Source organism: Cuculus canorus, chromosome 19 (genome assembly GCF_017976375.1).
Source record: "Cuculus canorus isolate bCucCan1 chromosome 19, bCucCan1.pri, whole genome shotgun sequence".
Classification (NCBI taxonomy): Eukaryota; Metazoa; Chordata; class Aves; order Cuculiformes; family Cuculidae; genus Cuculus; species Cuculus canorus.
Window position 1 is genome coordinate 1,279,164 of NC_071419.1, and position 16,984 is coordinate 1,296,147.

General features: G+C 43.9%; 1 protein-coding gene across 4 annotated transcripts in view; it reads right to left on the minus strand.

Annotated features, from left to right (window-relative positions):
* NEK6 (NIMA related kinase 6) overlaps positions 1–16,984 on the minus strand; it is a 55,503-nt gene that overhangs the window by 22,136 nt on the left and 16,383 nt on the right. For 2 of the 4 annotated variants that reach the window (XM_054083777.1, XM_054083779.1), the window contains exons 2-4: positions 13,464–13,582; positions 5,159–5,299; positions 3,809–3,871 (exon numbers count right to left, since the gene is read on the minus strand). In XM_054083777.1, coding sequence (XP_053939752.1) covers positions 3,809–3,871; positions 5,159–5,299; positions 13,464–13,556 — 297 coding nt within the window. In that variant the 5' untranslated portion in view covers positions 13,557–13,582. Of the gene's footprint in view, positions 1–3,808; positions 3,872–5,158; positions 5,300–13,463; positions 13,586–14,683; positions 14,703–16,984 lie in introns of those variants that run through there. The other 2 variants (XM_054083780.1, XM_054083778.1) reach the window with 2 other exon arrangements.

Here is a 16,984-nt window from a genome sequence, read left to right on the forward strand (position 1 = left end):
GACACAAACCATGTAAGGAGTACCATTCATCGCAAGCACAGCAGAACTGTCTTGAGTAAAGAGCAAAATGGCCCAAAATAGCATGAAACAACCTTTTCTGTTGTAAACTCACAACATATTTCAAAGCAATGTCCTGAAAGGAGCTTTGTTAAGCAGTAACTGTTTTTTCCCCCATTAAATATAAGCAACCCCCCACGTGTTGGTGACAGCACCCCTTGAGGTCTCCCTGTCCCTTAGAAAAGCAGAATTAAATTAAAACTTTGATGGTAGAAAATAATGCCACAAATCACATATGTCACTTCATTTTTCTGATTATTTATACTTGCAGCTTCACCATTTACTTTATTTTCATTTCAGTACAGCTTCTCATATTCACAACTGGTATTTTAGTTTTTCTTTTCCTTCCATGTTTCTTCTAAATGTGCATCTTCTCAGACTGTTGCACTTCAACCACGGGACTGAATTAAGAAACGGGCTCGATGAATTAAAATTCCTGCTTTAATATTTTATATCTGAATTTCTTAAAGTGGCAAATTGCAATTCCTTAGAAGATAATGCAGTATCCAGAGCTCTAATCGCTCCCCCTCGCTCATTTTGCATTGCATTATCTTTCTCTGGCACTCTTAGGAACGCAGTAAATTTAGAAACTACTAAAGTGAGCATTTCATCCACTAAACAGCTGTGACTCAACCTGTCTATTCCAGGGGTTACAAAGCCAAAAGAAACACTGTTATGATCCATCACGCTAATCACTGCTCTCCGCGTGCACATTAGGGGATAGATTCTCCTTGGCGATGCCTCGCCACTACCGCGCATTAGTGCTAATGGGATCCATGTGCAGGCATCAGGAGAGGAACATTCCCGCAAGACTGAGCCTCAAATAAATAAATAAATAAATGTCACAGCCCACAATTTCTGTTGAAATGTCTTTTAAACGTCTGCTCTCAGGGACGGTGGCCAAAGAGCAGCTTCCAGAATGGGGAGCAGAGCAGCCCCTGGCATCCTGCGCACAGCAGGCGCCTCCCTCGCATCCCAGCCCGGTCCGGCCCTCCCGGTGCCCGGGTACCACACGCTGTTCTTACAGACGAACCCGAGCCTGTGGTTTAGGAAACGTTTTCTGTCCTCTTCAGGATGCTCACCCTGGAGCTCCCAAAGGCACCAGGGAGATGGAGCAGCCAAACAAGCCTTCTGCTTGGTCTCAACACCACGTGCCAATAAAACACAACATCAAAATACAACACCTACCATGAGGATAAAGACCACTCCCTCTGCAGAACTGCTCTGCTAACATTTTGCCCTTCCTGCACCCTGGCCCATACTTTGTTCACTGCATAGAACCAATTCCACCTTCCTCAGACCCAAGCGCTGCTTCCTTGGTACAAAGAATTAAACAGTATTTCTCTGAAAGAAAGTGTGCACACTTTTTATTGACAGGAACTCGTTAGGTCTGAGGAGAGATGTTTACTCTATTAGGATCAAGCTGTATAAAACTAAAAGCAAACAAACCACCCGTGCCACTGCGCTAACTTCTGCGGTAGCTCTGCTGACGAGATCTTTGCTAGGACTCCCGTTTCAGCAGCAGAAGGTGACACCGCTCTCTGCCGAGGCTCCGCGGAGGGGAAGGTGCTCCAGGAGGAGCCCTACTGGACTCTTCTCTCTGCTGGAAGCCACAGGACACACCCATGACCCTGTCGCGGTGTGAAGGCAGAAGTAGGTAATTTTTTTCTACGATTTATTTCGTTGCTCTTTGAACTTTGTTTTCCCAGAACAGCCAGGAAGATGGCTCTGGATAAGCCAAAATTCCATTTGCCACTCCTCCTTTTGTCAAACTCATTTTAAAGAAATATATTAGCTCTGGGTTTTAATAACTCATATATTCACATAGCACGGGAACGGCTGCCTGAATTTCCTTTTGTTAGAAGGAAAGAATATTCATTCTCACAAATCCTTACATGCACAAAGCGTTGCAAACTCTTTATCTTGGGTTAATGACATTTCCTATTCCTTAAATGCATCCTAAAAGTTTGCTGGCAGCTAATGTCCGATGTGTATGCACGGCAGCGCTGTCGGCAAGAGGCATGCGGAAGGGTAAGGCACCTTCAAATGAGCGAGTGGGGCCCTGGCAGCCCAGATGCTGATTACAGCCACGTTACTGAGCTGCTCTACCTAAACCCTTCAGCCAGAATTACACCGAAAGCTATATACAATTTTGTCTGCCTTCTGTTTAATTTTGAAAAATTATAATTCACGTACACGTTACAAAATCCCCTTTGTTTCCATGGTCACACAGGAGTCTTTGATCAAAAAAGATAAAGTATTATTTTGACAGGAATGAGCTATAGCAAGTCTGTGCAACTCTTTCACAAATTCCTCTATGCTCTACAACAGAAATGAAAACAGCAGGGAAAGGAAAGCTCCTACAGCAAGTTATTTCACTAATAGTCTATAAATACCTTATACTAGACACTGGAATTTGAAAGTAGCAAGAAAGTTTTAAAAATATAAATATTCCAAATGACATCAGAGTGATGGAAAACAGTGAAGGTGAGCAAGATTTAAAGAGACTGAAACAGTGTGCGGAACTGCATCCTCACACACTTCACTGTTTCTACACACAAGAACAACTCTCAACTGATAAACCCAGAAGCGAAACCTATTTTATTTTTTAATAGAAAGACACTAAAAATGCTTAAATTCAAATTGAGTCATTCATTTGAGAAAAACATGTTCCTGAAGCTGCACACATGCTGTTCTAAAGGAAAGCAAAGTGTGCAAAGCTCGCAACAGAACACGAAACTCCATGAAATTCCATAAAAAGCTGGGCCAGAGATCACATGCACTCTGCAGCAAGAGCTTTTAAAACATTCCTACGTCCAGGCATGGACAATTCCACCCTGCGCTGCAGAAATGGGAACATCTACCGCCCGGCCTCAAGATGGGACTCGTGCCTGACTCTGATGAGGCAGCTTTTCCTGATTGTCCCAACACAGCCCCATCAGCCCTTTGGTTACTTCCATGAAGCTGGGAGAACAGGCAGCGCGGGAGCGATTGTCAGCCTGAGCCTGTGGGACGTGTCCCTGTCCATCGCAGGGGCGCTGGAACTAGATGATCTTTGAGGTCCCTTCCAACCCTAATGATTCTATGATTCTATGACAGATCAGCAGAAGATGAGTTGCAGATATATTGATTTGACAAGTTATTCATGTGAGGGCACGGAGCGGCACGTGCTGCAGCTGCTAATGCTGCCACGCCAGTCCTCCCCTCCTCCAGACAAGCCCCGGGTAGCTGTGCCCGCGGGAGCAGCCAGCGCCAGCACCAGCACCTGCTGCCGACCACGCTGCCCACAACAGCATCGTCCACTCCAGAGCTGGCAAGTTCAACTTTGCTAACTTCTCATTCATCATCTGCTGATCTGCTCAGAAGCTGAGCTACGCGCATCTGGGATAAATCCAAATGGATTTGGTTGGCTCTGATGTGAAAACCAGCAGTCGTTTGAAGGAAGTGAGCTATGGGCAATACTAAGAAACACATCCCCTCTGCATCTGCAAAGTAACAAGACTCAAACTGACTTCTTAACATACTCAGACCTCAGATTCCTTAGACTATGGCAGAAAACATAAAGCTTTAAGCCAAAACTCCCACACCGTGTAGTCATCCTGCCTTGCAGAAGACAGCACGGTCTGTGACGACCTTGTGCGTGCCATATAAGCTGTATCTGCCATAACAGGCAAACGACTGGCGCCAACCTGAAAGCATTTGGTTTTACCTCATAACAAAAGCCAGAATAAGTCATTGTAACAATTCTTACCTTCAAGAGATCAATTTCTTTAATGCAATCTTGCCTGGCCTTGGCATCCATCATTTCGAAAATCTTCAAAGACAAAAACAGATAAAAATTAAACAGCAACAACAAAACATAATTCTGTATTTTAACAAGAAATTGGTCTTTCCTACCCCAGTCTCTACATCCTGTACCATAACGAGTACACACAATCCTCAGATCAAAGGAAGATCAATGTTTTCTTTATTTTGAACCACTAAAGGGCTAGCAATAGGGTAAGATTAATTTTAGAACCTGTAGGCAACATTCTAAGCAGCACAAAAATAAAGATATTAGTTTGTAAATTTGCTGTTGTGATTTTCAAAACAGTTTAGTTACTATTGATTTTACATGGTAAATAAAAGATAAAATGTTTACTTTTTTCATTTAAGCAGAAATATAGCTTCCACAGATTTCTCTGTAATTACTAACAATAATACTGAGCGTTAATATTCTCATGATCAGAGTAAGTCACTAGAAACAACAGTTTAAAGGATCCATTGAAGCATAAAAAGGCAAATTTCTTCAAATAAAACACTGAACACTGCGCAATACTTTATGCAAAATTATAAATCTATGCTGCTTGCACGGAAGTTGTTCAGAAATTCCTCTGCAGCTCCGCAGCAAGCGCAGGCATTTCCCCTTTGTGCTCTTTGTCCTGATGAGTCACCGGTGTCGAGCTGGCAGCCCCCCAGCTGGACGGCTGCGGCCAGCGGGGCCCTGCTCTTTCACACACATTTAACAATAAGTTAGTGAGCCCTTTCTATAAAATAAAAAGTGAAATTAAAAATAAATATGGACTTGCACTACTGCTACGTAATTCTGATTCAGAAACATAAACCCTCTCCAAGACGACAAGGGATAAAGGCCATGCAGTGCGAATACGTGCCACAAAATGGAAATGGGGTCCCACATGGGCTACAGGGAGAACGTGGACACAGTGGATACAACTTGGCCTCACGTCCCGATGCAAGATGAGCACTGCAAAACTAACCTGGATCAGTATCATTGTATTATCAGTATTAACACCGATCAACTAACAACCGGTATTTGCAAAGCTGCTTTGAGAAGCATTATTCTTTATTCCTTATTAAAACCCCTACCTCTAAACCCCAACTGAACAAAATAAGAAAGCAGAGTGTTGGGGTGTTTTAATGCAAAAATCAAACTCAATCACCCAGTGCTCTCAAACCTTGAGCTCTCAATTTATAGCCATTTTATTGCATTATTTCTGCTGACAAATGAACACTGAAGAGGCATTGGACTCAAAGTAATCTGTGTAGACACTTGAAACATTCCCGTTCTGCTTGCTAAAGAGTAAGACTTTGAACTGCTCACCTGAACTTTCTTTAACGCCACAGGTTTTCTGTCCAGAAGACAAGTTGCTTTGTAAACTTCGCTGAATTGTCCTCGCCCAATCTTTTTCTCTATCTGAAAATCTGCCAGTGTGCAGCGATACGGGTACGATGTTAAATGTCTCTGTTCAAGTCAAAAGAAATTAAATCAATGAACTAGAAAAAGTGATGCAGAAACACGAACTTGCATTCCCAAACTGGCTTGTTTTTTGACCGCGGCTACCAGTTTCTATGACTAATCCTATTCCGAAGGGCAAATTCCTCACAGTAAGGACTTCCCAGCAAGAAAGACAAAGACATTTGGTGCTGATTTAGTGTTCAATGAACAACAGAGTGGCCTGGCTTTCCTCTTTCCTCCTCCAGTTTTCTTTGTCCACCTCAGACAATCCTGGACCAAATCAGTCACGATATAAAAATGCAGCACACAGCTGCGAGAGCACACACATGTAGAGACTTGTGTAACAATATGAACCAAACCAAAGCATAAAACTGGTAACAGCTAGAAAGAAATGTACAGAACAGTTAAGATCACCGAACATGCACATCCTCTTGCTCTCATTTCTGATGGCCAACCATTTAATCGAGGCTGATCAGTCTATAGATACTTCTGACCATAAATGCATTATTCCTAGTAACTGTGTTAGCAACACCGGCTGAATTGAGTTAAATGACTTTTTAAAAAAGGAAGTTGTGTCTCCCATTCCGTGTAAGTAACTAATGAGTGGCAAACTACTGCCTCCCTCATTACACACCCTCTCATCAATGTTGCCTGCCTGTGTCTCTGGGGAGATGCAGATATACTTCTGCGCATCCCAGGTAAACGCCCAGCCAGGCAGGTAGACACGGCGTAACGAGGATTACAGACTCCATGGACCAGGAATGGCTCCCCAGAGCCATTCCAGTCTCTTCTGTGATTAACAGGACTGCTAACCAATGTTTAAAAGGGGAATTACGAAAATTAATTAAAGGTGCCATTCACAACCAAGTAGAATATTTTCAAGCTTCAGCATCATGAGCCCTTCCATCAAAACCCACCACTGCCATTGCCTAAGCCAGAGGGCTGGAAGCAAGATTGAAAACGCAGGTAAAGCTTCCAGTCAAACACCTTCTGCCAGCACTAGACAGGACAGGGCGAGGAACTCTCACAGTGAATATTTATTTTGATGAGTAAATAAGTTCAGGCTCTTCACTTTGCAAAAGAAATAAAATGGACTTCTATTCCACAAACGATATGAAGTATCAATCAGATATTTGGAAAAGCTTCCAGATTCCAAGCTGTCTGGGCTATTCTGAACTGCCATCACAGTTCTTTGGCAAAGGTTTTGTAGACAAAGCTGTAAAGTTTGATGTTTTCAGGAAAAATCACCGATAAAATCCCCCAAATAGTAATTTCTGACCCACAAACTGCATCAAGGGGCCAAGACAAGCTAGTTTGTCAAGACTGTCACCTTTACAGCCTCTCCATCACAAGAAACACAGAAGTCCCCATGACAAAAGCTGTTCTTTTGCTGGAAGTGATTATGTTTTATAAACACCAATTACAGAAAGATGCAGATGTGAATCGAAAAGCAGACAGTGAAAAGACTACCGGGTCTTTCCGCTGTCATCTCCCCTCCTCTGGCAGTGACGAGCTGTTCGCTGCTGGGGCTCACCCGGCACTTCCACCCCACTGCCCAGCGCCAAGCACTGACTGTGGATAACACCCCGCAGACGTGAAGAGAGGGGACTGCTGCTAAACCAGAGAGCATCTGTGGTTACGAACGCCAGAGAAGACAAAACGCAACACCATCACGTCCATCCACTGCCTGCTGATTCGAGCAGGCACAGAGCAGGAAATTTAACTTCAGGCCATGGTGATCTTCAGCTTTCTCAGCTTAAGTTCCCTAAAAGAGCAAACCCGCTCCTTTTCAGATGAAATGACACTTCAAGTAATTATTTTTGAAATGCCAAGGCCACATGTAAATTTTTCCACTGCACCATGAGCACTGAAATATTCTCAAACTGTGAGAAATGGTTTTCACTTCTCTAGGCTAAAGACAACACAGCCAAGACTTTTAATTCAGGAGCATTTACCCACACAAATAAGAAAGCTTGCTGTCTCCCCTACACTCGGAAAGAGGCCCAGTTCCCACCTCACCCACAGCCACGGCTGCAGTCAAAGCTGTGGTGGCCAGCAAAGGCAGGGGATGCTCTGTAGCTGTGCTGCACTTGAAGTTACTCCACATTTGCAAGCTATAATGCAGCTTAGATGAAGATTCAGGATTCATTTTTCTAAGTTTTGCAGTATATTCGATGAGCTACGATGCAAATAATACGAGCTGTCCAGTCAGATCGCTTTGCCCAGCCAAACCAAAGGTGTCCGTATAGAAAAATCACAAACCACTCTGTCCTGATTAAAAACCAGAAAGAAATCAAAGCATTTCCCTAACCCTGAGTGCGTGTCTCATAAGCCATGCTGCCCTTGAGCAGTAAGACAGTTCAAGCAAAAGAATTCTAACTCGAGAGTTAACATTCACAATGGAGGCAGGAGTTTTACCGATAACTTTCGAAGCAACTACCACAAAACTTTCTTTTTAAAGGACGACATCCATGCTGCTCGCGAGGATAGTATCCACTTGCCCTCATTAAATTGCATGTTTAACCCAAGAGGGTTTAACTGTAAATTAATATTTTAAGTATGTGCCAAGAAATATCTAGCAACCTCTTAACTTAAAAATGTAAACAAACGTTAGGCGAGTGACAGAGTGGATGTGTGTCCTCACCACTTTCACACGGGTAGCACAGAAGGTCTGCTTGCTGTGCTGGAGTTAATGCCGGGTGATGCCTGGACACCTCAGCTGATATGTTCTGGCATCCTCCAGGACTACAGCTGCACATTTACATATGCAATGACCTAGATTTGCATTTGCTATCACAACCTATCAGACCTAATTAAAGTAATGGAGCTTTCATACAGGCTAGAGGATGTTTGATTACGGTATGAACTGAAGAGCACACCCACGTTAGACCAAACCACGCCAGAACGCTCCCATCAACTGCGCAGTCCATTTTCCCATGCGCCTGTATTTAAGAAACACCTCCTGCCTCCGAGCATCAGCCTTGCAGTCTGGCCCGACGTACATGTAACTTTTGACAAGGGGAATTCCAAAGTTTACATAAAGCTTTCAAAGAACCAATACCTCATTCATTCAAATAAACCATGACCTTTATTTCGGCCAGCCTCAGAGTTTTCACACACAGATACGTGCCTAAAATCAGATGCCACCGTCACCTGCAAACCTATTCATCAAGAACGGATTTTCTCATTTTTAGGACAGATTCAGGCTCAGTGAAGGGTTCAGGTCTGCATGAACACAGGAAAACCAAGCCACTGTCTCTGAATAGGTTTCGAAGTCAATGATGGAGCTTCAGCTAGGAAAAAAAAAAAAAAGGAGGGGGGAGAAAAGAAAAACCCGAACAAGCCAGTCCCTGGCCCTCTAGAGGCACAAACCAAACGGGCTGCGTGCACACTGCTGTTCCCAGGCACTGTAGGAAGGGGACAGACTGTGAAGAAGCCGTTTGCAGACAAAGGCTGTTCTCTTTATCACACAATGAAGTCTCATTCTTCCACTACTCCGTTAAAAAAAAAAACAAAACCACAAAGATTAAAGTCAATTAACTCTCCATTCAAATAAAGAGACTATTCATTTTTAAGAAGAAATGCCGAAGTTATTCCTAGAACAAGCTATTCTGGACAATGTCTCCAGCATCCATGTGCTCTTTAATCACTGATGCAAGAGCAGCAGTCTCAGAGCTGGCAGAGTACGCAACGACAGCCTTCGTCACGGCGCTCAACAGAGCACTTTGCCAGAACTTTCAGCCGCAAATGTTGAGCTGTTACGAGATCTTCTGCAAAACAGAATCTATAAAGTTTTATAAGACTAAAAAAAACCCAAGAAAATAAAAACTTTGGCTAATTTATCTTGTAGACACGCGTGAACAGCTACACTGCAAGGACAAGAAGTTTAATTACTGACCAGGAGTCTCTGTATACCAAATCATAACACAACTTAGGCAAGTACAGAGGATGGCAAGATTAGAAAAGTCCTGTGCTCCGTATGTATGCCGTCCTTACGCTTCCGTAGTGTCAGGGATGCCCATTACAGTGCCACCAGCGTCGACTTCGTGCCTGCAGAGGTATAAACGTGCCAAACCTTACAGTTGGAGACCTGACACCATGTCCCCAAACCCTTCACACGGCAATAACCACGTGCCAGCAGGGCAGCTACGTAACCCCAGCTGAAGTCTTACAATACTTGTACAGCTCAGAACTTGAATTTTGGGAAAAGGAAGAACAAGGAAAAAAAAACTGTTCTGCAGAAAGACTGCCCAGACAAGCTGTGGAGGTGTTCCAGGCCAGGTTGGATGGGGCTTTGAGCAACCTGATCCAGTGGGAAGTGTCCCTGCCCATGGCAGGGGGTGGAATGGGATGGGCTTTATAGTCCCTTCCAACCCAATCCATTCTATGATCTCCAGGACAATTAATGTTTTGCCAATACATTTACCTTTCCACAATTATTTAAGAGCTGGGGAAAACCAGCAGCCCTGAGAAAACTGTGCAAGCCGCCCTTCCCACACCTCTAACCCAACGGGTCAGGTGAGGAGCGTTCCAAGAGTCAGATAAACTATCCATACTATGATAATGCACTGCAGAGCAACATCAGTACCACCGCTGCTGCCGGAAGCATGGAAACAGCAAGACTGAATGAGCTGAAAAAAGGGGAATGTTCTCTGCTAATTGCACAATATATAAACGCTGAGTGCTAATGGTAATTAACAATAAAATCAGTTGCTTTAGTGCTGTCTCATTGGCATGTGGACAACCAGCACGAGGCACCATTCCACACTTACGGCTACAAGGGCACGAGACATTATTTGTAATGAACCTAAAAATCGTTACAGACTGGTTAACCAACAGTTAATGAGTCAGTGCTACAAATCTTCAGATGCCAATAAAAGCATCTTTTCGGTAAAGCCATGAAATGAAATATTCTTTAGAAGAGTAAAAACATACTCGCCCAATTAATTTTCTGAAATCTCATTAAAAAATTTAGCCCGACTAAGTCATACACTTCTGACCTGAATTTTAATTATCTTTCTGCTGGATATAAGGGTTTTTTTCTGATATTTGCAATGCATCATTAATTTTAGAGCAATGGTTTCCTTGCTTCTAAAGCTCATACTTCATCTGAATGACATTTACCGTAAACTAATTTTACCTTTAGAAGACATCTGCAGCAGTAGACGGGGAAGCTTCGGTCCCCCGGCTGAACACGTACACGATATAAGCAATGATTTACTATCAGCATCAGCGTTTTAAACCACTTTATGATGTCCCAAATTATACACCCACCCCCATTCCATAATGCCTACCTGAAGAGAATTTTGCATACTTTGAGGTTGAAACTCCAGTGTGAACGTATGGGAACACATTAGAAGAGAATGATTAAAAAAAAGAACTTCTAAGCTCACAAGAGCCAAGGAAACTTTTAAAATATGGATTACCCTTCAAACAGGCAGTAAAGTAATTATTGAAGAATACATTGGGTTTTTCAGTTTGCAGCTTCAAGACTAGACTGCACAGTCATCATGAAATATCCTTAATCCGACCCATTACTGAGAATTTAAAATTTAAAGTTTGAAGAACTTGGTTTGAATCTCAAAGTCTCACCATCCCTACTGGCAGATGCTGCACCAGCTCATGGCAACGGAAGAGAGAAACACCAGCTTGAAAACCGCAGACCACGGTGGTATTCACAAAGAAATTAATATTAACATAGAAATAATATAAGTGTTTCAGGAAATGATAAATTGAAGAGTCTTCGCTGCTAGATGATCAGTTCACATCTACCTTCAATTTGCGGTTCAAAACAAAACTGCCATGAACGGCTCTGCGAGTTTGTAAAAAGGTTATTTAAAAGTGAGTTATGCTTATATAGTACGAAAAATAAGTCAAAAATTATAGCTCCATATCTTTATATCACTGATACACTTCTAAATAACTTTTATTTCCTGGTGTTTATAGCAGCAAGCAATCCAGAGACTTAAATAACTGACACTTCCACTTGAACGTTACTAGAAAATTTTCTGCCTCCCGCTGATGGAATTCAACGCTGGGCAGGGGAGGAACCAGCAGCCAAACTGGGATTTCAGTGGGTCCTTTTCATATTCATACATTCACTTACTCTAATTAGAAAACTTCTAAACCGGAAGCATTATTCATAAGTATCATCTTGTTACTAAACTATGGAAGTTAAAGACAGAGAGAGAGGTCTGATATACGTACTCATAGCTCTGCACTAAGTAGTTGGAAACCACAAAACACCTCTGTGGAAGGGGACATAAAGCTTTAGGAAGCAACACAACAACAGGAAAGCTTTCTACTGGAGGAGCTGCTGCTCCGGCCCCTTTGGGGAGGCACAGCAGTTCTGGATGAAGCGACTGGAAGGAAGAGTGGGCCACTCCAAACAAACCCCCCCCCCCCATCTAAGACACTAAGAGCTCAAGTCCTGTTTTCTCCGCTTAAGCTTTGATCCTGGCTACAGGTGACACTTCTTGTCAGAGAAGTTAGGCCAATTTTACCTTCCTCTGCATTACTTCTGTCTGCAGAATAAAGAAACCATGCAATCTGGGACCCTTCCAGGTGATAGGCACAAGAAAATGGGAAGTGATCTATAATTACATTCCTGCAAAATGGAAAATCAGAACTATGTAATAAGCAATCCCGTCGGGCCATCACTGTAGGGTGGCTTGCCCTCGAAATAGTCCATGTGTGTTAATGCCAAATAGAGTTTGCTGAGGAGAGGCATTTTGTCCATTCTCTGGTGCGCCGTATATTTTTGTTATTAAGCATTTTTTTAGATTTATTTTAAGAACAAACCCAAAAGAAAGTCTTTCTGAATCCTAATTCCAGACTGGATCATTCTCAGAACAGTTAATGCACTCGGAGACCTCCATTACCACCACTCCAGTATTAACAGAGCAGAGGGGAGGTCTCACTAAACAATGACCATACAGCAAAATGAGCCCACTCAGCATCAGCGTTACAGCAGAACACAGATTATTAGCTACTAATTACACTTAACTATGTCATTACAAATTCTAACATGTGCTCCAAGATGCCATGAATGTATCTGCTGCACAGGAACACTTCCTAATCTTGTTCATGAAATAATTACAGGGGCTCTATCCTGCCAAATGAGGCAGTAATTAACCCTAATTGCTCGAAATGCAACTGGCTAATTCTAGGAGATTAATCAAGGGGATTCAATTATTATTAAATGACTTAATATGACAAATTGCTACATTAGGAGAGGGGGGCTTTGCTCCATACAGCGTTACTTTCCCAGCAGTGCTGTCTAAGATGCACACACCATTCAACTCTGCGTGCAAGCAACTCGGTGTTTCTGCAAATCCTACACTGTGTTTTGATACAGCTTTGCTAATGACCCCTTCTTGTACAAAGGACCTTCATCACCACCGGACTGCCCGCCTGGAATGACCAAATGAACTGCAGTCACCTTCCTAAGGTTACGCTGCCGCACAGCTGCAAGAGGGAGCTTTCTGACAGCACTGCCACGATGCTTTTACTCCTTCGGTCTGAAAAAGGCAAACAGCCTGAATTCACAAAATTGGAGTTTCATGATTACAGTGGATGTTATCAACACCAGTTTGAATCCAGGTTTAACCCTGGTTTTAGCCCACTTCTGCTAGGAGGCAGGGAGGAGAGAGACACCAGCCACAGCAGTGAAACTTGTTAACAGCGAGAATACGTTATGGGAGAGATTCCAGCGGCTCACAGGAAATGAAGTCACACAGCCTTCAGTTTCATGTAGGATGAACTTTCTCTTGCACTTGGTAACCACCTCCTCAGCATTTATTATTAAATTATAAACGCAGATAAAGTACATTTACTCATTTAGACAATCAACTGCTTTTTTTTAGCCTTCTTTTCAAGCAATCAAAGAGAAGTGAAAGCCAGCACAGTGCTTGTTTCTACAATATGATTTAAAAATACTCACTTTAAACAAAATTCAAAGTATTTCCTTTTTCTCTTATTATCATCAAAAAAACTAGATTCAGGAAACCGTCTGGCTGGCAGTATCCCAAACTGGATATACCCTAAAACTCCTGTAACTGCACTATAAACAAAAGGAGGAAAAAAGGTTAAATGCCAAGAAATCTACAGATCTTTTATAAATGGAAGGGACAAAGAGAAGGAAGAAGACTGAAGAGACCCACGCACTTACCTGAGGATCATGCTGATAGTCCTGCCCCGGCAGCTTGCAGAGAGGGTTGTTCTGGTCCCCTAGATGATGCGGATGGTTGTGCTGCCCTTCCATGGTATCATACCACACTGCTCGCACTTCTGCTGGAGGCAAAAGAAAGAGGGGAGAGAAGTCTCATCACTGTCTTCCCAGCACTGAAAGCAGCAACCAGAAGTGCAATGGTGACTAGGGAAGATTCTGTGGCCAACACATGCATTTGCAGAAACTTTTTTCAAGAGTTTTGGCAAGTATTCACTCAGTGAAGGGCACAACCTGAACTCATTAGTGTATTAATAGTGCCTTACTCTCCATTTAAAATACAAAGGTATCCTAAATCTTCAGGGAAGTGGGGGAGAAAATATGATGCAGCAGAATTTCTGTAGCAAATTGTACTCAGTTCTTTTGACTGACTCATCGGTGAAATAAGCCTTTGGCTCTGGCAGCTCTGTCCCAACAGCAGACACCTTCACACGGCACACACAGTGTCGGGGAGAAAGCAAATGAACCTTCCCTCTAACACACACCCGCTAGGAAAGAGTTGAGAGCCAGAGTACAAACAGGCCAACACATGGGCTGCTCTCAGTAGAAACAAAGCTGGCACTGCGAAACTCCAGAGGGAGAAGGATAATCCCTATTAGTATGAACAAGTTTGACTTTAAGATTCCTCCAGTATCAGGCACCCGCAGGTTTCTTAGTAACCAGGTGGATACCTAAAAAGTAAAAATATGCCTTTAATATCAACATGAAACTGTGCTGTGGAAGTTCTACCTTACATTACACTGCCAGAACTACTTTATTTGATTATGCATGATCTGAAGAAAGGCTGTTTACTTGAAGGGAGAGTGTAACTCATGCTCTTTCTTTTCCAAGTCCGCAAGCGCAGCGCAAACCCCACTCGCAACCACAGGCACTGCCAGCCTTGCCTCTCACCACTATCTCCAAAGGGATTCAGAAATTCCACATGTACAGACTTAAGATAAAAGGCAAGTCCACACAGTCCATGTGGAATCTCCGTAGCCCAACACTGGTCACACACCCCATCTACAGCATCCTCCCTCTGGAAAGGGCTGGAGCTCTGAGAAAAGGGAGTTACTTCTGAACAGGAGAACCCGAGACATCTAATCAAACACAGATACGGGACATTCCCAAGAGAATGGGAACTTTCCAGCTGCCACAAGGGAACACACAGTATAATTACCTACCACAAGGGATTAGACAACGGGAAGACAATTAACAGCTCAGAGCAGCCGAGCTGCCACAGGAATGTATCGGAGCACTTGAGTTTGGTTCCTGTTTAAAGCGCTACGGCTGGAAGCAATGGAAGAGGTAAGAGCGAAAGATCAGCTTTGAAAAGAGATACGGCACAGCTCACATGACACCAGCTCCGAGCCCGCTGACACCGGCGGGACAGCGTGTCCTGCTCCGAGCTGTCAGCTCAGCTATTCTGGGCTACGGGCAGGCACATGGCGGAGGCAGACTGCAACGGGGATCCCCGGGAAGGGGCTTCCCAGAGTGTCTTCAAATAGCAGCCAACGCCACAAAAACACTTTATTATGTCAAAAAAGGTACGCTGATTGCAGGGAGATGAAATTCTGCACAGTTCTATGAGGTTTTTGAGATTTTCTCTTTTTCTAAACTCTAACTGCAAAAAAAATACTGCAATTATGTTTTTAAAAGTGAAAATGCTGAGCAAAGACCATGACAGTGTGACACAGCCACCTCGAGTTATGGACTTTCACCCCCCCCCCCGTTCCAGACACTTGCTCCCTCCTGAGGAGGAGGGGGAGCTATGTTTTACTAACTAAGTCAGTTTGGACATCAGCTGCAACATGTTAAGTAAGAGTCATTCCAGACTGCTGAAGAAAACTTTAACATACAGAAACGTTTACATCTGTTCAGCCACCCCTTACTCCACCCTCCAAGTCCGTCCTGCCCCTCCGTTGCCTGAATCAGTAGAGAGCAAAACAAAACCCTAAATCCCATCGAGCCCTGTGGTTCCCTGCAGGTACCTGACAGGTGGGATTCTCTGAGCAGAACAGCCCAGGGCACTCTGTAGCAAAGGCCAAGATCATTAGTTAGAAGATACTCATTAAAGAGCAGAACCTCATCAGCATCTTGGCATTCTGTCTCACACACCCTGCTGCCCCGGGTGCAGCTCCTCTCTGAACCGGCTTGGTCAAACAGCTGTGCCCAGTCTAATCGGTTATCACCATGTGTCTGCGGGTGCCGCAAACCCAACTACAGGCCAAATTATTTGCTCCCAGATGTATAACCAATGTGATAAGACCCTGCATTCAAACGCAGGCAGCAAAGCAGTGTGAGCATGCAGTATTACAACTGTTTTCCGCACCAACACTCTTCATCCTCCAGCAGACGCACCAGCTGCTGGCATGAGCCCAGCGCCCGGCTCGGCGCTGCCCACAGCATCGGAGGAGCCAGCGAACCCAAACAGCACAGCCACTGCCAAGCTGATCCCCATCGGCCAGGGACACAGCCCGGGGTGGCACCGCACAGAGCAGCTCCTTCTGCAACACGCACCGGAGACTCCACAGTCGGCAGCTTTGTACATGCAGAATGAGCTGCAGCAGCTCCAGCTTTCTCAAGTACTGCCACAAAAAGTGTTTTGCAGGATAAACTACGAGGTTTTCCACTTTTGCACCACTTCCTACTGTAAAAGTAACATGACTCCATCTCGAGGAGTCCCAGCATTCCTGGCTGGAGGTGTCATGGGGCTTTCTGTACCCCTGACCTGCTCCAATGCCCTCAAACTTCATGCGAGATATCAAAATGCTTTTCCACTCAGTTCCTGCACCCTGCTCCTATCCCCTCGCTACATCAGGACTTGGGATGGGGAGGCAAGCGGCTCTGTTTGGATACCTTGTGTAAAACAGAACAAAAACTTGAGTTTTATACCTTTCCAGAAACCACGAGCCGTTTAAACGCAGTCAAGTATGTTACTTAACCTACTGCACACATCTCCATCCTTTAACATATACAAAGAACTGAGATTAACAGCGAATAAAACACGGCAGTGCACCCAGCCGAGCTGTCGATACCCGCAGCTGAGCGCTGTGCTGGGAGCCCAGGCTCTCCTGCCTCCCTGAGCCATCCTGCTCCCAGGCTCCCCAAAGCCTGGAGATACCGACTGCTTTACAAAGCAAACACAGCCCCATCAATAACACTTTCTCCCTCTCTACTGCCCAATAACATTCCTCCTCTTGCCTGCTCATAAAATAAATCTGTCAGGATGCTATGTGAGATTACCTATATATTTAACTGATGATCTTGGCTTATGTTTACATTATCGCTGCAGCGCCGGGTATGGGCTGCGGGGAAGGCGCTCTGGTCCTAGGAGAGTATTATTTCCGAGTGACTTTTATTGTCCATTATCTTACACCATTTCTGTCACAGCGATGATGTCTGGTAGGAATAGTTCACAACAGAAATATCTTTGTCGTTAGTATTCTCATTGCAATTTAGTCAGATCAACCTTTAAATCTCAT